The 21,573-nt window shown below is 46.4% G+C and overlaps 1 protein-coding gene across 1 annotated transcript in view; it reads left to right on the top strand.

Annotated features, from left to right (window-relative positions):
• Positions 1-20,910, top strand: part of clgn (calmegin) — an 80,571-nt gene extending 59,661 nt beyond the window's left edge. Inside the window, exons 12-15 of the mRNA XM_084317818.1 lie at positions 15,921-16,037; positions 16,234-16,426; positions 16,567-16,709; positions 19,795-20,910. Coding sequence (XP_084173944.1) covers positions 15,921-16,037; positions 16,234-16,426; positions 16,567-16,709; positions 19,795-19,869 — 528 coding nt within the window. The 3' untranslated portion in view covers positions 19,870-20,910. The remainder of the gene's footprint in view (positions 1-15,920; positions 16,038-16,233; positions 16,427-16,566; positions 16,710-19,794) is intronic.
• The last annotated feature ends 663 nt before the right edge of the window (positions 20,911-21,573 follow it).

Raw genomic sequence — 21,573 nt, 5'->3', positions numbered from 1 at the left:
TTGCACTGTACAGCCCTGGTTGTAGGCTAATGTTTTACTACAATTTGTATGGATTAATTTAGGAGTGAAATGCGAATGAAGGGTTGAAATCACCACTCGCAAGCTTGCCCCCAGATATTATTTTAAACTCGCACGGACCAAATTAGGGGGCAATTTGCGATCATATCATCGCACTGTACAGCCATGTCCCAACATGGATGAGTACCTGTGCCGGTGATCAGCTGATGGTTTGACTTCTTTCAGGGTTTTCATGTGTTTGAGATTGTTGCTGCCTAGTTGCCTTGAAATTAATTGCAACTTTGTCATGAAGGCTTTCACATGGCTATGCATTTCATGCCCTGCAGTTGTGTGTTCAGTAGGGATGGGTACCGTTTACATTTGAACCGATACGGTACCGGTACCTGTGAATCGATACTGGTACCCAACGGTACCTTTTTTCTGTACTTTAGTCTCTAAAAATTTAATCTACCTACCTCAGTTGTGAAAAGAAAAATCCAAACTTCAAATAACCACACTTTTGACCGTTTTCGGCTTCCCCCGACTGCTTTGATGTTGAATCAAGTCAAATCCTAGGTAAGCGTATATTGTGCGTGTGAACGTTGACATGAAAATAAAAAAAAATAAAAATATTAAAAGGTTTTTTCTTTTTTTATAATTTTTTTATTTATTATCATGTAATCTTTCGCGGGCCGGTCAGAATCATCCCGCGGGCCGTACAATGCCCAGGTCTGGTCTAGAATATAAATATGTTTTTATCGTTTTCTGCAGTAATTCCTAGAATGTGAGTTATAGGCATAAACGCATATATAGATTATCAACTGCCGTTTGTTGCCGATGTACGCTATATTAAAAATGTCAACTGTACATGATCCTAAACGTTATGACTGATCATGCGCGGATGAGCGGGGGGGGGGGGGGGTCGTTTATATTTCCGTGATAGTTAGAGATGTTCCGATACCATTTTTCCCTTTCCGATCCGATTTTTGGGTATCGGCCGATACCGATATTTATCCGATACCAGTGCATAAAAAAAATAATTATATAAATTATACTTTTTTTTTTTTTTTTTTTTTTTCAGATACTGTTGTGAAGGATCAGATTAAACCGAATATATATATTTATTTATGGATATATATTTAATAGTATTTGTATATCGTTTGATATCCCTTGTATATTCCTTGTACATATACACTGAATATCCCTTTAGTCTACTAACAGCCCATAATAGTTTCATTCTCTCATTGGACGAGAACTTGGCGCCAGCAGCCAAGCCCCTTGGTTCAAGTTCAATCGTGCCGACGAACATGTCGTTGCTAGCCCGGTTCCGCGTAGGAATACGTCTGGCGAAATACGAATGGTACTATTTGTTCACAGCGCATATATATATGGCGCAAGTAAAGTAGAACTTTCTTTTAGTCCCTTAGCCCTTAGTTCTTTACCCTCCAACCTAGTGGCAAGACGTTAAGCCTCACCCACGATACACGTGTGGTGCAGTATGGTCAACTTGGCCTCAGAATGGCATTGAGACATCGTGTGGATTAATAGTTGAATTGTCATAGTTTGGCACTATACCGTCGAGTGGGACGTATTTCTATTAAGTTAATAATAGTCTATTATGTATGGTGCATCGTTCGGTTAGAGTTATACAGTGAGTAGTACCCCCATCGTTTCCTCGCGTTATCTAGAGTCTTAACCAGGCTGGGCAGACCACGTGTGGTGCTTTCATCCGAGGAGTTCTGGGCTAGGACGAGTGGACCTGCACATTGGATTACCTTACCCGGACGACGGCGAGCCCTACATGGCTTGGATTATCTACTTGCTTTGGGTGCTTTGATTTATGCCATGGATAACAGCCAACACTGGTGAGTGTTGGAACTACCCCCCGAGAGGAGTCCAGGTGAGACGGCGCTCTACCCTGAGTGAGGTCGCCTCACGTCTCTTCGTTGTGGACCGGCAGCTACCGTCTACAAGAGGGCCCAACTGTATTCATCTGTGGACCAAGGTTCTGTGGGCACCGTGTTCAGCACTCTGAATTCTCCCAAGAAATCGTTGGCCAGATGGGATATCGCCGGCGGCTCTCCTAACCCCCCCCCCTACTGACTTACAACCAGCAGGACCCCCCTTTAGTATATCCAGCTATAATCATTAAGTACCATCGCTATAGTTCCCTAAAGAACCAGGTTGTATACTTGCTTCCTGCGTAACCAGAGATTGGACATTCAATGTTGATTTGCCTACGAATACTCATTTGCCTTACAAGTGCATTCAAATCATAAATGTCATTAAGTGAACGTTGTATATACCCTTTGCTATATATTAAATATTCGACTTATACATTTGTGTGGACTTGGTTTCATGGTGGGAAAGTGTTCATCATATCTATATCATGTACTGTGAGGCCAGTAGTTAAAGTACATAAAGCGGTAGTGGTTTAATGATACCATACTTATCAATACAGTCAGGGAATTGTACCCCTCAGTTACAATTGGTCCTTCGAGCCGGATGGTAACTAGTGTAATATTAATATAGTGTTATTAATATTGAAATGGCCTATGATGAACACTCCACGAAACGGTCCTCCTAACGTAGAACGCCCGCGGCGCAGACGACAGACACCTCAGTACTTAGAGGATTACGCTGTCAGTCAACTACCTAGCCTTCGACAAACGGTAAACGCAGTAAAAGTAGAAAGTAAAATTATGTCTGACCTTAACGACCAGGTTACCCCGACCACAGAGGCCCTAGTGGGTTCTAATGTAACTGACCAAGCTCACGGTGGGGACCAGGAGGGAGCTGACATGCCTTTACCCCCCGCCAATACCGAAGAAGTAGTCCCCGACCAGCCCCGGGAGGAAGACAACCCTACAGAGAGAGAACTCTGCACGGAACAAGATGAGGAGAGCGCCGAGGAGATAGAGCTCCAGGACTCCCCAACGAGTACAGCCAGGAGCGGCTCACCTCTACAACCGTCTTCCCCCAGCGAAGCGGAGAGGATGCTATCACAGGCGTTCCTCGTCAGCCTGACAGCCTCTACCGAACGCGATCGACTCCAGGGTGAACGCGATCGACTTCAGGGTGAACGCGATCGACTCCAGACGCAGCAACGGAGCGAAGAAGAGCGCATACGCCTGGAGATGAGACGCCTTCAGACGGAAGAGAATATGGCAAGAGACCGAGCAGACACCCAGCGCGCCGCTGACGGTGCCCAAAGAGAGGCAGAGCGCGACCTCGCTCTCATCCAGCGTGAAACCGAGCGCGACAGACTACAAGCCGAGCGCGACAAGCTACAAGCGCAACTAATGGAGCAGCTGATCCTCAAGGCAACACCCTCTCCCTCCGCCAGGGGTTCAAGGAACTCGTCGAGACAACAGTCAAGGGCAGCGTCTCCTAACCGAGCAAGCGACCCTGAACTTGACCAACAGACCAAGCCTATACCCCCCGCAGACCCCCTTCCCCGACCGGTCCAAGCGAGACCCAGCTACAAGGAAGGAGCAGCATACACTGCGGAGAAGCTAAATAAACGACTACAGGATCTAGAGGACCTGATAGAAGAAGAAGAGGGAGAGGAGGAGAACCAAGCCCGACGACAGCACAGTACTCCACCGGACCAGGAGGTCCAGTACAGCCCAGGCTATACCCCCGCGGCGCTGCGCTACAGACCCCCGACTCTATTCACGGGTGAGCACGACGCACGACCAGCCCCGAGGAATAGCACCTGGACCAGCGGGCCATGGTACCCTGCCGGTACCAGCCCACAGAGAGGCGCAAGAGGAGACTCGCCTAGGAGGCCTCTCCCCCAACGCTCGCCGATGTATCAGCCATCCACGGCGTCATACATTGCCACACCGACCATCCCAGACTTCACCCATGAGAATCGGGCACAGTACACGGAGCTCCGAATGTGCTTAGAGACAATGATGGTGGATGTCGTTGATGAACGTCACAAGTATGCAATATTACTGAAGCACCTGAAAGTACCCCGAGCGCACAATATAGCGCTAGCCTATGCCACCTCTACGACCCCATACACCGCGGCTCTAGCAGCGCTGGACCAGAGATATGGACGTATATGGGATTACGTAATCCAAGAGATAAGGCATATTGACCGCCTACCCCCAGCAACAGACAATTGCTCATTAGACGACCTGTCTATAAAAGTGCAGTCCCTGGTAGGGATGCTGGGAGCGCAACGAGAAAAGGGTATGCACGAGCTATACGCCAACTCTAACTTCGAGAGGATTTTAGAGAAGCTGCCACCCGCCAGACAAGAGCGCTTTAGGCGGCAGAGAGACCACCGTGATCCTAACGGTCCCGAACCATCCCTCCTCGATCTAGCCGACTTCGTGACGAGAGAAGTCAGCAGCTTACGACTGGATACGTTCGTGCGGAGCACACCAAGCTCCAGAGAGGGACCCAGGAGAATAAACAATGGAAGAAGATCGGTGACTGTCATGCACCAATCAGAATCAGTACCGAGCAGTAAGAACCACAGTACCCCCTCGAGAAAAGAGAAGTGGAAGATGGTGTGCCCGTACTGCGAGAAGGAACACTGGCTGTCACAATGTGACCTGTTCACAAAGATGAATGCAGAAGAAGTGAGTCAATGGATAAAGTCCAACAGGCGCTGTTACCGATGTGCGCGCAGTCACATGGCAGCCGAGTGCCGCCTAACGAAGAGGTGCAGTCGGTGTGACGGAGCCCACCTAGATGTCCTACACGACAGTAACAGAAGAAAGCCTGCACCTGCACCATCGAGCAGCACCAAGGCAAGTGTCATGTACATTGACCCCGCCAGCAGCAGCGGCGCCCAAGTGCTCTTAAAGGTAGTCCGTGTAACATTGAGCTACCAAGATAAAGTCATGGACACTTACGCCGTCCTTGATGACGGGTCAGAGAAGACCCTTCTCCTCGCATCCGCTGCGGCCCAGCTGGGACTGCGGGGGAGCGAGAACCAGATGACGATTCGGACAATAAGAAGAGATTTAAAGACGATAAAAGGCGAGAATGTCTCCTTCACTATCGCAGCAAGCGGGCAGCCAGAGCGACGGTATAGGATTACAAATGCTTTCACCAGCCAAGAAATAGGACTATCACAGTACACCTACCCCATCGCCAAACTGATGGATAAATATGTGCACCTGCGTCAACTACCTATCCCGCTCATAGACGGCGCCACCCCGACCCTGCTGATAGGCTCCGACCATGCAGACCTCATAGTCCCGATAGACCGGGTCCATACAGGACCCAGAGGCTGTCCTGCAGCAGTCGAGACCCGCCTAGGATGGACATTACAAGGCCCCCTCGCTAAATCTCTTAACCGAACAGCAGCCACTAGCTGCCTCCACTCCAGAGTGACAGAAGAAGACACCACTCTCCTGCAGCATGTCGAGAGGCTATGGACACTAGAGACAATGCCCTTTAAGAACGAAAAGAAAGACATTCGTTCTAAAGAAGACATTTACGCCATAAACCTCCTCGAGCAGGGGACAAAGAGAGTCACAGTCAGCGGAGTGATGAGATACGCAACTCCACTCCTGAGGCGAGAGGGAATGCCCACCTTTCACGCAAAGAAAGACGCTACGGAGCGGTATCTATTGAACACAGAGCGGCGCCTAGCCAAAGACCCCGCTCAAGAGAGTGTGTACCGCGCTGAGATTGAGAAGCTAATCACAGCGGGACACGTGACAAAGATTGACATTAAAGAGGCCGATCAGACGACCGAATCATGGTACGTGCCGCACCACAAGGTCCACCACAACGGCAAGGATCGCATTGTGTTTAACTGCAGCTACCAGATTGGATCCCAAAATCTGAATAAAGAGCTCTTGCCCGGCCCCACACTCGGCCCCTCTCTACTAGGCGTGCTACTACGCTTCCGCCAGGACAAGGTGGCTATCAGCGGGGATATCAAAGGGATGTTCCTGCAGGTGAGACTAGTGGAGGAGGACAAGCCCCTGCTGCGGTTCCTATGGAGAGAGAGGATCGGAGATGAGCACCCCGCCATCTATCAATGGGAAGTCCTCCCTTTCGGAACTACATGCAGCCCGTGCTGTGCTACATTTGCACTACAGAAACACGTCGCAGAGGACCCAGCAGCAGATGAAGAGGTCCGACACAGTGTGAAGAACAGTTTCTACGTGGACAACTGTTTACAAAGCGGTTCTCCTACTCAAGCTACGCGCCTCCCTGATCAAAGGCGGCTTTGATCTCAGGCAGTGGGCCAGCAGCGACCTGCACGTATTGCGCAGCCTCTCCCCCGCGGACAAGGCTGCCAGCAGCGAGACCTGGATGGCGACAATCCCAGGAGAAGCCCAAGAAATGACACTAGGACTAGTCTGGCGCTTCAAAACAGACTCGCTCCACTATAGACACAAACCCCTGACCACGGAGCAGGGAAGGTCGTCGGCGATACCGACCACCAGACGGAGTGTGTACAGAACACTCGCCAGACAATATGACCCGTTGGGATGTATTCTACCTTACACCACCAGGGCAAAGATGATTGTACGAGCACTATGGGACAAGGACCAGGGCTGGGACGACCCAATACCCGCACCCCTTGCCTCCACATGGAGAGAGTGGGAGACGGAACTCCGCTCACTCCCAGGCGTCAATATACGCCGCAGCTACTTCCCACCCACAGTGAGGCCAGAGACATGCAAGATGGATCTACACGTCTTCAGTGACGCCTCCGAAGTAGCCTATGGATCGGTGGCCTACTTGCGTGCCCAAGAGAAGGGAGGAGAGATACACACTGCTTTCATCCTGGCTCGCTCAAGAATAGCCCCACGAAAGCAACAATCTATCCCGCGTCTAGAGCTCTGCGCAGCCCTAGCAGGAGCGCATCTAGCCACGTTAATCCAACGTGAACTCACCATTCCGGTGCACAGAACAATCTTGTGGTCAGATTCCACGACAGTACTCACATGGATCAAGTCTGATTCATGCAGATACAAGGTCTTCGTGGGAGTCAGAGTCACCGAGATTCAAGAGTTAACAGAAGCAGCGAGCTGGCGGTATGTGGACACCAAACACAACCCAGCTGACGTCATCACCCGGGGAATGTCCCTAGATGACCTCACCCGTCACAACATCTACAGTGACGGACCAGAGTTCCTCAAGCTCCCGGAAGAAGAGTGGCCTACGCCCACCCCACGGGAAGCGAGTAAAGAGGAGGCTGAGAACAAGAAACCTATGTTCTGTGGACTGAGCACAGTCGCCTCCACAGACCCCAACATAGATGATTGCCTCACCCTACAGAGTGCGCAACTAAAGACATTTCTGCGGCACCACCCAGAGATTCAGCCCACTGCCGACATTTCAGCAGCTGACTACGAAGAAGCAGAACTTCTTCTACTACAACGAGCCCAGAGAGACTCGTTCCCCGACGAGCTAGACTGTCTACAGGGAGGAAAGCCCGTCCCATCAGACAGCAGATTGCTCCACCTGGCACCCGAGAGCGACGCCCATAATCTCATCAGAGTGGGTGGTCGTCTGCGGAGAGCCCCCGACCTACCGGATGACGTTAAGTACCCGATAGTCTTGAACAGCCGACACAAGGTCACAGAGCTGATCATAAAGAAATACGACGAGGATGTGCACCACGCAGGAGCCGAGAGAGTCTTCGCGGAGATCAGACGTCGCTATTGGATACTTCAAGGAAGAGAAGCGGTGCGACGCTTCCAGCGAACCTGTCTAGACTGCCGAAAGTGGCGCGCGCAGCCCAGCATACCCCGGATGGCTGACCTACCCCCCTGTCGCCTCCGACTCGGCGACAAGCCATTCCACTCCACAGGCATGGACTGTTTTGGCCCGTTGTATATAAAGAAAGGAAGAGGAACCGAGAAGCGGTGGGGTATTGTATTCAAATGCATGACCACCAGAGCGATACATATCGAACTCCTTCCAACCATGAGCACAGACTCATTCCTTATGGCCTTCCGAAGATTCACATCACGGAAAGGAAAACCGTCTACATTGTTGTCTGATCACGGGACAAACTTCAAAGGCGGAGAAAGAGAGCTGAGAGAGAGCTTCCAAGCTATGGGCCCAGAACTTAAGACCCACCTCGCTCCATCCCAGATTGACTTCCAGTTTAATCCCCCGAACGCACCCCACTTCGGTGGAACCTGGGAACGAGAAGTACGTTCTATAAAGACAGCCCTGTACGCCGTGCTTGGGGCCCAGACTGTAGCGGAAGAAGTCTTAATGACAGTCCTCACGGAGATCGAGGGAGTATTGAACTCCAAGCCCCTCGGCTACGTCTCCAGTGATATAGCAGATGTCGACCCAGTCACCCCCAACACACTCTTGATGGGGCGGCTGGACCCCGCGCTACCCCAGACCATGTACAGGCCTGAAGAAGCGAACGGCCGAAGAATGTGGAGGTACAGTCAAGTACTAGCTGACAAGTTTTGGAACAGCTTTCTACTCCACTACCTACCGTCTCTACAGACCCGCCAGAAGTGGGTAAAAGAGAGAGACAATTTGACAGAAGGAACAGTCGTCATGATTATCGACCAGTCACTACCCAGAGCTATGTGGCCGGCTGGCCGCGTAAGCAAAGTGATCACCGGTGCCGATGGCAAGGTCCGAGCAGCTGAAGTGCTCGTCCAAGGGCGAACTTACACACGACCCGTGGCGAGGCTAATAGAACTGCCTAGACTCCCAGACACTATCGATGACGACCATGACCCCATGACTTTGTGAGTTGACTGACCCTTACAGCGGACCTTGAGTGGTAGACAGTGCGGTTAATCTGTCTCTGCTTAGCTAATTAGGTGGGACTAATTAGGGGGCGGCTGTTGTGAAGGATCAGATTAAACCGAATATATATATTTATTTATGGATATATATTTAATAGTATTTGTATATCGTTTGATATCCCTTGTATATTCCTTGTACATATACACTGAATATCCCTTTAGTCTACTAACAGCCCATAATAGTTTCATTCTCTCATTGGACGAGAACTTGGCGCCAGCAGCCAAGCCCCTTGGTTCAAGTTCAATCGTGCCGACGAACATGTCGTTGCTAGCCCGGTTCCGCGTAGGAATACGTCTGGCGAAATACGAATGGTACTATTTGTTCACAGCGCATATATATATGGCGCAAGTAAAGTAGAACTTTCTTTTAGTCCCTTAGCCCTTAGTTCTTTACCCTCCAACCTAGTGGCAAGACGTTAAGCCTCACCCACGATACACGTGTGGTGCAGTATGGTCAACTTGGCCTCAGAATGGCATTGAGACATCGTGTGGATTAATAGTTGAATTGTCATAGTTTGGCACTATACCGTCGAGTGGGACGTATTTCTATTAAGTTAATAATAGTCTATTATGTATGGTGCATCGTTCGGTTAGAGTTATACAGTGAGTAGTACCCCCATCGTTTCCTCGCGTTATCTAGAGTCTTAACCAGGCTGGGCAGACCACGTGTGGTGCTTTCATCCGAGGAGTTCTGGGCTAGGACGAGTGGACCTGCACATTGGATTACCTTACCCGGACGACGGCGAGCCCTACACGGTAGGGCTGGGCGATATGACGATATTATATAAATATCAGGTACAGTTCATTAACGATACACTTTTTTAACGTATCGTGGATATCGTGATGTTTTGCCCAAGAGGATTGTGTCGCGTCAATCTGGTCCACCCCGTTCAAACTTTTGAACAACGCCGCTCCCACACACACACTACTGCATCAAAGTTAGTTAGTACTTATGATTAACAAAGGCATTCGTTTTGTGGCATCAACATTATATAGTTACACGTTATATAGTTACACATCAGCGTATTTACCCAAACATAGCAACGTCCGATGACGACATAGATAGCAAGCGTTACTGTTCATATCTCAGTCCGTGCCGAGTTGTGCGTGCCCATTCTGCGGTCTGTTAATAAAGTTTTCAATCAGACAGATGTATGGAAAGGCTTTTATTATAACATTTGTTGCAGTAAAATCATTATGCCTCGTTGTCATGCTGCGGTGCGCTAGTAATCACTCGTCGGCTGCGGTGAGCTGTTGTTGTCGTTGAGCTGAGCTCTCGTTAAAATCAAGGAGGGCATTCAGGAAGTAAAAAAAGAATAGCGCTGCTTGCCGATTGGTGCTAAGAACAGCAGGGCGGGTACAAGCGGTGTGACGTAATTGGCAGACTCGACTGTCAATCAAAATTATTCTGTTGCCGGCTGAATGATTGAATTAATGAACGTTATTAACGATTGCAGAATGGGTACAATACAGTACAGCTCAATACAACAACAGTGGACTGACTGGAGGATGAAGACCAGAAAAAGACTTTCGGCTTTTTTACATAAGGGTCCTCCATTTTCAATTCATCAAAACATTTAGACTTAGAGACATACAAATATACAGTAGTTTCATAAAAATGCTAAAATCCTATTGATTGATTTAAAACTTTATTAACATATTGCAGAATGGGTACAGTACAGCTCAATACATACAATTGTTAAGGGGATGCAGACCAGCGAAAGACTTTCGTCTTGTTTACATCAGGGTCCCCCATTTTCAATTCATCATATTTCATATCTAAATCATATAATATCTCATTGCTAAATATATGCAATATATAATCTAATAATCCAATAATCTAAATCTAATATATAATATAAAAATGCTAAATGCATGGGTATTTTATTTTGTCTTTAATGTTAGCTTGCAAACTCAAATACTGTCTTGGTAAGCCTCATAATGAATTGTTTGGGGAAAAAAAGAAAAACATCGTGATGCGTATCGTGTATCGCCGAAAGGTCAGAAAATATCGTGATATCATATTTAGGCCATATCGCCCAGCCCTACTACACGGCTTGGATTATCTACTTGCTTTGGGTGCTTTGATTTATGCCATGGATAACAGCCAACACTGGTGAGTGTTGGAACTACCCCCCGAGAGGAGTCCAGGTGAGACGGCGCTCTACCCCGAGTGAGGTCGCCTCACGTCTCTTCGTTGTGGACCGGCAGCTACCGTCTACAAGAGGGCCCAACTGTATTCATCTGTGGACCAAGGTTCTGTGGGCACCGTGTTCAGCACTCTGAATTCTCCCAAGAAATCGTTGGCCAGATGGGATATCGCCGGCGGCTCTCCTAACCCCCCCCCCTACTGACTTACAACCAGCAGGACCCCCCTTTAGTATATCCAGCTATAATCATTAAGTACCATCGCTATAGTTCTCTAAAGAACCAGGTTGTATACTTGCTTCCTGCGTAACCAGAGATTGGACATTCAATGTTGATTTGCCTACGAATACTCATTTGCCTTACAAGTGCATTCAAATCATAAATGTCATTAAGTGAACGTTGTATATACCCTTTGCTATATATTAAATATTCGACTTATACATTTGTGTGGACTTGGTTTCATGGTGGGAAAGTGTTCATCATATCTATATCATGTACTGTGTGGCCAGTAGTTAAAGTACATAAAGCGGTAGTGGTTTAATGATACCATACTTATCAATACAGTCAGGGAATTGTACCCCTCAGTTACAGATACTGTTATACTGTTTTTTAGTAATAACTAGAACGTATAGTATTTATTCAATAACAGGTGATTGTATAGATTTGTATTAGTATCATTAATCAATGAGTATGGGCTGCAGCACTGCAGATATACCCTACTCCAATGATCCACACGGACATTAAACGGTGTTGCACTCGCTACTCAGTGGCTCTGCAGATATACCCTATTCAGTCTGTAAGCTAGTGGCAGATAGAACGTTCATGTTGTGATTTTTGATGCAAAATAAATATTCAACATTCTCTTTTGAAACTCCGCCTCAGACTCTTATCCTTTGGCACTTGCTGTACTTTGCTTGCAGGTCTGCAGCCATTATTGCTGGATTATGTGAATAGCACCAACTTTAGACACGGTAACGTTATCAAGCTAAGCTAACTGACCTAGCTCGTCTTCCCGCATTGCCATTAAGATAACGTTAGTAATAGTCAGCTAACGCTAGTCCGTAGCTACTTAACTTAAATACAATTCACCGTGGGTGCATTATTGTTGATAGACGGTCACGGACAGTGTTAGGTCCTCGAGAAAGGACAGGCGATCATCTGATTTGATGTAACGTTAAAAGCGGATGTTCCAACTAGCTATCTTTCCAGCTAATGCTATCATAACACCAGCCAAACACATCCCGATTCCCGTCCGAGCTCCCCGTCACACCGCACTGTCGGGGACAATGGAATTTAAGAAAGTGTATCTGCTGTTAAAATGACACAGCATCACACTTTAAAACATGTTCATTTTATAATCCTCACTCTCCGCAGGACTCGGCAGGAGATAAATTACATCATGGGATCGGAGGCTAGAATTTACGTGTACTCGCCGATACCGATACCAGCATTTTAGGCAGTATCGGCGGCATTTCCGATACCAGTATCGGTATCGGAACAACTCTAGTGATAGTCAGTAAATACTTTATGTAGTATGGGTGATATATTGATCAGAGCAGTTTGCATTAATAATAATAAACACTCACGCTGAAAATGACGTCAGCGTCCTCTTACCGTTCGCCGATGAGACTGGAGGAAAAAGATCCCACTTATTTGACGGCGATCGACTCGATCCATTTCCGGTTTGTATAATAATAATAAACGCCCAAATCATATCGATTATTGAGTTATGGCAGCGATCCATATACACGATGTGTGTCTAGAGTCCCGCAACAATATGTGAGTGCCAGACTCATTTCTCCGGTGCACCGAGATCACCAGAGATCCATTTCCGGTTGTAACTCGCCGATCATCCACCAGGCGGCAGTATTGAAGCGTTGCAGAGTTGTGCAGGCTCCCACTGCATCAGACCAGGCTCCGTGAGGGAATTATGAATAACATGGCGAAAAAATTTAATATGATCTCAATAACGTCGTACGCCGTGGAATGGCAGAATTAGCATGACCTTGAAACACGTTGTACAACGTTTTTGGCGCAGGATGTGTTAAGACCGAAGCTTGTAACAGATATTTACTTGAGTCAAATCATGGAATTAATGTAAAATCAACACAAAGAAAGTATATTTAGATTCAAAGACTATTTTAATAGCTTTCTTTGAATACAGTTTCCTGTGAAATACAAATGTTCAACAAAACCATCAACATTGACTCAGCTAGACCTCTTTCTTATATCCACGGCGCTAGCAGAAATAAAAACAACCCAGGCCTATGTTAACACAATCCCGCCCGACCACGGATCAATCCGTGTTTCGAATCCAACTGTTGAGGACCAACCACGGACATGTCCGTGGCAAGGTTGTTTTGGCTTTTATTCCATTGTAATAACCTACTCGATGTCACCGAGCTGCACTGCAGATCTACCCTCCTTTTCTAATTCTGAAAAGTGCATTACCGGCCAGATCCTCTTAGGGGCGCTGTTTCAATAATGCAGTGTGCCCTGTGGCAGAACGGTGCACTTTTTTTTTTTTTTTCCAATGTAGTTTCCAGTTAGCTGGATTCTGGATGTGCAGCCTGTAGCTTGGAATACGTTTTGGGACGCGGATTTCAGTGTGCAGTAAAGGAATATATCATCAGCCAATGGACATATCGATCTACCAGATGGCGATCGATAACTGGGAAATCCTCTGGGGTATCCAACCGGCCCATGGTAATATCTTTTTCACGTAAATTACATGCTGATCAGGGCTTGTTATGATAGCCATTCACCCGATCAACGAATGTGGCTACTGAGGCTAACGCGGTTATTGGTAATCAATAATCAGAAATGACGTCCCCCCCCCCCCCCCCCCCTTTCATGCATTCATGGTGGACCATCATACCGATCATATGCAGTTTGAGTTTTAACTGTAGCTTCTGTATATCCGAAATGCCATTGGATTTAACGTTAGTAGCTTAGCGGCCTGTATCTCGCCTTCCAGGAAATATCCCAGCCGAAATCCCTTATAACGCTTATATTCAAGACGCTATAAAAAGAGAACCTATTGATGAAAAAATTATTTCTTTAAGCCATTTTGAGGGGATGGTTTATGGTGTCAATTGACAATGAGAATGGACAGATAGCAATACTATAAAGTATAGATTTAGTTCTACAAACAGCCCCACGGACTATGCAAGTCTGTTTAGAAATGCTGGCCGTTTAGAATGATTTTAGATGCATCCAAGTGGCCGCGAAAGTGTTAAAGTGCTGATTGGCTTAGAGGATGATAATGTCTTGTATGAACTACCAGTAATATAAATCATATTAACCCTTTCCCCGCCAAAAACTTCGTACAACGGGTTTCAAGTTCATGCGAATTCTGCCAATAACGGCGTACGACGTGATTCTGATCATAATTTCATATTTTCGACATGGTATTCATATTTCACTCACGGAGCCTTGTCAGATGCTGCGGGACTCAGCACAACTCTGCAACGCTTCAATACTGCCACCTGGTGGCTGATCGGCGAGTTGCCAAACCGGAAATGCCCGTTGCAGCTCGGTCCGTCCCCTAATTCCGTCCGGCCACTCGTTTATCGTTGCGGGACTCAATACACACACCGTGGATATGGATCTTTGCCATAACTCAATAATCTACATGATTTGGGCGTGTATTAGTAATATACAAACCGGAAATGGATCGCCTAGATCCCCACCACATAACTGGGATCTGTTTGCTCCACTCTCATCGCCCAACGGTACGAGGAGACTGACGTGAGTTTCAGCGTTTTTGTTTATCATTTTCGATACAAACGGCTCTGATCAATATATCACCCATACTACATGAAGCATCTAACGACTATCACGGAATTATAAACGACCCCCCCCCCCCCCCCCCCTCCGTTCACCCGCGCATGATCAGTCATAACTCTTAGGACCATGTACAGTTGAAATTTTTAATATAACGTCGATCGGTATCAAACTGCATTTGATGATCTAATATATGCATTTGTGCCTATATCTCACGTTCTGGGAAATACTGCAGAAAACCATAAAAACATTTATACTCTAGACGGTATTTTCGTATGAATGTGTGAATGAAAAAGTAAAACGTTCCTACATCCTGAACGATAGGTAATCGATGTTGAATGGGCCATAGTAATGTCAATTTAGCAATACAATTTAAAAAGTTATAGCCCTGCAAAGAAGGTGAACATCTCCATAGACTTACAGTACTGGCAGAGATCAAACAGCGATGGATATAAGCGTGGCAGAGATTGACAACAAAAATGTGTTCCATCTTCATGTCAGATGATTTTCAAAAAGGTGCATGAGTCAATGCAAAAAAAGAACAAGCAAATATAGTGCTGAAAGTTCAGAATGTTGAAAATTGTTCACTGAGACTCCATAGATTAATCTAGATAAAAGAAAATTAACGCTTTAAATAATTTAAATTAATCTCAAATGAAAGCATTAACTTTGACAGCCCATATCGCCAGATTCTTGCCAATACACAGCCTTACTGTAGACAACAACTGATCGACGTAAAGACCCTTCTCACACACACAAACTAATGCAGAGACATGGCATACATAGTCATACAGTATACAGGACATTGGTTGATTTAAAAAAATTAATAAAAAGAAATTTACCTTTATTTAACCAGGAAGTCCCATTGAGAATATGGAATAGCTGACACACACTCGATACACATCAATACACACCCTTGAACGGCCCTTCTTTTTCTCTCCTTCACATTGCCTGTGGTGCTTTTTTCCTATTGCTAGGTTTTTAGTGAGTTTTTCCTTACCTTTGCTGAGGTATGAGAGTGTTGTATTTATTTATTTTACATTTATTTAGGATTTCATGGTGGGGTTTTTGTTCTTGATTTATTGTGACGTTTCTTCTTGACTTGTTTAAAGAAGACTTGTCCAGCCCATGGGGACATTAACTTGTGATTGCAGGCTTTACAAATACATTTGATTTTGATTTGATCTGACCCTCTCTGCCTGTGGCCCCGCCTCCCACCAGCCGGGGGTGTTTTCACAGTTAACCTTGGCAGCAGAGGAAAGACCTTGGCTGTGGGTGATCTACATACTGACTGTAGGCCTGCCTGTAGGACTGCTGGTGCTTTTCTGCTGGCCAAAGGTACACACGCACACACACAAACGCACACACGCACACACGCGCACACACACACACACACACACACACACACACACACACACACACACACACACACACACACACACACACACACACACACACACACACACACAGAGAGATGTCTTACTGGCATTTCTCCCCGCCTTGACTTTGGCTTCATCTCCCCTCGTTGTCTCAGAAATCTGATGACGACTATGTGTACAAGAAGGTGGACACCCCGCAGCCTGATGTAGAGGAAGAGGAAGAGGAGGAGGAGGAGGAGGAGGAAGAAGAGGAGGAGGAAGAGGAGGAGGAGGAGGAGGAGGAGGAGGTGGAGGTGGCGGCAGAGGATGAGAAGGAAGCGGATGCCATCACTCCTGAGAGCGTGCCAGGTTAGAAAGACACTTGGTGCTCTCTGCCCGCTACCTGCTTGTGTCTGATGTGTGGAGGATCTCATCACAGCGCTGATGCTACATTGTGCCACATGGATGTCTCGTGCCGTCTGCCCACTCCCTTTATTTCCCTCTCTCAGGAGCGAAGGAGGAGTTGGAGGCAGATGATGCCCGGGCAGGAGGGGACAGACAGGAAGAGGATGATGAAGAAGAGGAGGAGGGGGTGGAGGAAGGAGGAGAAGAAGAGGAGAACAAACCTATTGAGAGAACATCAGAAGATGAGGTATTTTTTCTTTGAATAATTCTTACTTGCCCAACAAGAGCTACTAAAAAGATGGCTGTCTTTTTAGACCAGTGTTCTATGTTCTGATTGGTGCCAGACTTTGGTGCCAGTTCTATTGAAGGCTGTATTCAAATTCAAAATATACCGGCTATCTGAGGAAATATATATCAAACGTTAGCTAGTTAACAATACAACAAATTGCAGATGATTCTGACATCCGAGGTAATAACCCGGCAATCCCATTCAACTCCATGTTGAATTGAAAGTTTCCACACTTTGTGGAATGTGCGTTCACGCACTACACAGTGACGTGAGGACCCTTCCTTCTTTTATAGTTCCTTGAATGCTCTGAGAGGCAAAGTATCTCTCCTATCTGTCACAGTGGGCGGTGACGAGGCAGATGTGATGCACCATTTCCTAGAAGCAAGCAGGACCATAAAATGCAACAGGGTTGATATGCTCACATCCTGGAACAACAACCGAACCAAGCTAGTTTCATATTACATAAATACATTTCAATACAGGACCAACGCGTATTCCAAATGCACACCTAGTTAATCAGCCCTCCTTATTGGACATACCCCTATTATCAGGCACACCTGCCATTTCTGCATTTCACCATCCTTAACCCTTTCACTACCACAACGGTTAATCGTCTGTAGTGTGATAGTAAAGGGTTAACCTTCTGTAGTGTGGTAGTGAAACCTTCTGTATTGTCGCAGTGAAAGGGTTAACCATTTGGTAGTGCGGTAGTGAAAGAGTTAACAACACCTGCCACAAAAATAATGGATCCTTAAAGGGGACATGCATTGCTATTCCTTGCACTATTTGATCAAGTACTCAAAATCATCATTTTTCAGCCTCAGGATTTCAGGCTATTTTTGGATGGGCTCCGCCCATAAGCGCTTTGGGTGACAGTCACCCACAGTCTGCGACTGGCAGACAGAGAGAGAGAGAGAGAGATAGAGAGGGAGGGAGGGAGGGAGAGGGACACAGAGCATAAAGTTATCTCTCCACTGCTTCCCCGTGCGGTCCAGGTTGGGTGTGTAAATGTGTGTGTGCCACTGCTTCCCCGTGCGTGGTTCGTTTCCCCAACAGAAGCTCCTGTCTCTCTCCCTCTCTCGCTCGCTTGTTCTCTCTCTGCCTCGCTCTGTTTGAGGAAGTGAAGATATTTCCACTCGCTCTGCTGTTATGCAAATCAGTACCTTATTCATGTCAGCAATACCGTCAAATCAGAACAGCTTAGTTGAGTGAGGGAAGATCTTGTGAACTCGAGACTAGACTGATGAGTCAATATGATAATTAACGACACAAACCACATTGATATAATCCCCAATTGCTAGGATACAATGCTAAACACTGGAAAAGGCCATTTATAATGCATGTCCCCTTTAACAACTGATACATTTCCTCCAACTATTCTAATGTACTTCTATTCAAAGTTTTGTGATGATATTATGTATTAACTTTAACTCTTTAATTGCCAACAACGAGTATACTCGTTATAGCCCGCCAATCGTTGGACACCAACAACAAGTATACTCGTTATTATGATCATTATTTCTTTTATTCGATATTTCCATTCATAAACATGCAGGCAGCTGTGTGTTATCACTGGGGATGGGTCTGAGATCGCAAAAGTCCAATATCACTGCCTTGCGGCCGCTATTGCACTCCATTTGAAACAATGTGCCTTGGTGTCTGGGCCGATCTGCGGCCAGCGGGCGGTGTCTAACTACTCGGGCAGGGCAAGCGCTTATCCTGCATCGACGAGGGTCGGGCCCCCCGGGTTCATGTTCATTGCTGGATTACGTTGGAAACACGATCGCGATCAGTACTTGGAATGGCGATCAGATAATTGGAATATTCTTTTCGGGACAGATCCTGGTCATGGTAAGGGCTAAATGGTATCAATATAGCAGGGCTCTACAGTGCGACCATATTGCTCGCATATGCCCCTAAAAATATGTGTGTGCGAACCTGAAAAATCAATTACTCGCACAGTGTGCAAGTGCAGATTACAGCCTCAGTTGTTCTTTTTATTTCTCCGCTGAGAATCGTTAAACTACAAGTCCCACATTGCACTCAAGCCAACGGTCCAATCACAGTAGAGTGACGTGACTGGTTTCATTTCTTATTTTGAAAAAACCTGTGGCAACTCCGCGAGTCATATCCGCCCCAGTCCGTGCTGTCTGCTCGCATTAAAGCCGAGCGGGGCTACACAGCAGTGCGCCTATTTTGCGAGCCGAAATAAGTCTGTGGTGTTTTTTTTTTCTCACAACAGGTCAAATGCATCTAACATTCTTTTCACCATCGCCATTCCTTTATGCCCACATCGCCCGAAATGAACGTTACGTTAGCGTAAACTAACAAGCTAATCCTGATCAGAGGCAGAGCCAGAGAGAACAGCAGACAGTGTGGACTGAGGAAAGGGAAATGGGGGGGGGGGGGGGAGCACTCTCCCTTTCTCTGTGTGTGCGTGCGTTTGGAAAGACGATGAAGTCACTAGTCAGGACTAAGGACAGGAGTATATTATAGTAAACTGAGGATTACTGAGGATGGACAGATAATGTTGATATTCAAATATAAAAGTTTCGAGAGGAGTGGAAGTTTGAAGACAGACTAGACTACAATATGATGCGGGGGTGGTGAGTTGAACCAGTGTGTGTGTCCCGACCCCACTTCTATGTTTCATTAACGCTGACTCATTCCTTCAGTCCACTTAAAATTATGCTAATATTCCTTATGTTGTTTATGATATTAATTGAAAATAGCATATGAGAGTATTATATACCGTAGTAATAATAACACATGGCGATATACTAAAAAGCTATTTATAATTTTTGGCTGGTAAAAAATCTGCCTGGCTGGTAGTTTTTAAAATCTACCAGCCAAATGGCTGGTAAGTCAAAAAGTTTTGTTCCCTGGTAGCGATCAAAGCACGGAGGGGCGTTGAGGTCAGACAAGACATGAAAGACTGAAACATGTGTTTCTGTCTTAACCAGTGAACAGACCAAGTAATCATGTGTTAGCTAATCATTTTCTGCCTCTTCTCAATTGCATTCTTTCTCTCTCTCTCATCCAGCCAAAGGAGGGCGGTGACAATGGCGTCAACAGCCAGAAACAAGCTGTGAGGAAGAGGAGGGTACGGAAAGACTGAAGATGTGGGCCTACTCATCTCCTTTCTCCTTCCTGCATGCCCTGGTGGGGAGGAGGTGGAAAGACTCTGTTCTTCCTTTCCTCCACACTGAACAGCATGCACTTCCTCCAGCCAACTGGTAGTCTGCAGTCACCCTGGCTACTATGTTCTACTCACCTTCTTCCCTCCCTCCTTTTTACCTACTTTCCTTTCTGTCCTCTATCCCTCAGCTACACTCCCTTAAGGTCCACTGGCTTCTAAATTACATCCTATATCACCCCCCCCCCCCCCCCCCCCCAGACACTCACACACCCTTATTGAAGTCCCAGTTGACATTTTGTTCTTCGTTCCTAAGCTTCCATCCTTTTCAGCCTTTCTCCACTTAATTGCCTCTTAGCCCCCCCCAATCTCCCCAGCCTAAACCCTCCATTGACCCCTTCCCCGCATCTCCGCTTGCAGTCTTCCTTTCTGAATATAGTTCTTCATAGTTATTTGGGTTAACTGTTGGCCTTTTATGATATGAATCTGAGAGGGAACTCCAGTTGTACATACCACTGTCCAAAGGCTCCATGGGTTACTTCTCTGAGGTTGCTGTGGTTTCTTGCATCCCTTCTGGGCAGGAGACGTTCATGGATACAGGTACTTATCAAGTTCCTTTCTCTCTAAACTTGTGGAAATGGGTTTGTTTTGGGAACGGGTGGTGGGACAGAGGATGCCGTGGGACATGAGGAAAGACTTCACTTTTGAGATGTTAACCATGGTGCCAGGACATTTCAGACAATAAGTCGCCTAGATGTTAACCATGGTGCCAGGACATTTCAGACAATAAGTCGCCTCACCTTAGGTAGAAAATGATACCTCCATTGGAAAACAGATGTTCTGTTTTGACTTTTCAAAAGAAGTCAGGAAGAGTTACTTTTGTGTGTTTGTTTTTTTACTAAGTTATAGCGATTTGAAAACTGAAGATCAAGAGGATCGGCACTGATAACCTTATTTATTCCTGTTTTAAAACTTGTTTTGTTCCATGCCAGATAAAAATAAAAACATTTATGATGCATTTTCTGAGTGACTTTAGGCTGTTTCTTTTTTTTCTTACAGTATATTTGTTTGGCTACTGGTTTGCTTACTTGGGAGCCGAGGTCAGTTTGAAAGGCTGTCGCTGATAACTTGTTTGATAAACCGCTGAACTCGCCAGCACTAGTTTGCTGTGCAAATCCACAAATATTGTTGTTTCACCCGGATAACTTGACATTCGGGGCTCTTATTTTCATGCTGGTGCAAGTATATTGACAATTTGGTTGGACACAAGGTGAATTGGTTCTGCTTGAGCCTGTTGGGTAATTTCGAGGTGGGTGCGGTCACGGTGGCACAGCTGGGGCTGGCAATAGAAATGTGTTCTTCCCACTCCGACCCTTTGACAAAGGTGCTGCGCTATGGACACGCTTGCAAATTACCAAAGATAAATTGGGACATGCCCATGTGCAACAGCGCCCTGAGCTTACACTTGTGTGGGTTTGCAAAAATAGGGCCCTCAGTCGTCAAGTCACAACAGAATACATAGCAGACCACTGTACAATCAAACTGTTCAGAGGTCATGACACCATTCAGTCGGCACAACATTGCTGTCCCCGAATGTCTGCGGACCTGAAATTCTAGAATGCTTGCCTGGGAAAAAAGTTTATTGTGATTTTCTTGTTTTTTGTTTTATATTTTTGTCTCTGGCTT

This window comes from Notolepis coatsorum, assembly GCF_963971535.1.
Source record: "Notolepis coatsorum genome assembly, chromosome: 7".
Classification (NCBI taxonomy): domain Eukaryota; kingdom Metazoa; phylum Chordata; class Actinopteri; order Aulopiformes; family Paralepididae; genus Notolepis; species Notolepis coatsorum.
This window is presented reverse-complemented; position numbering and strand designations above follow the sequence as displayed.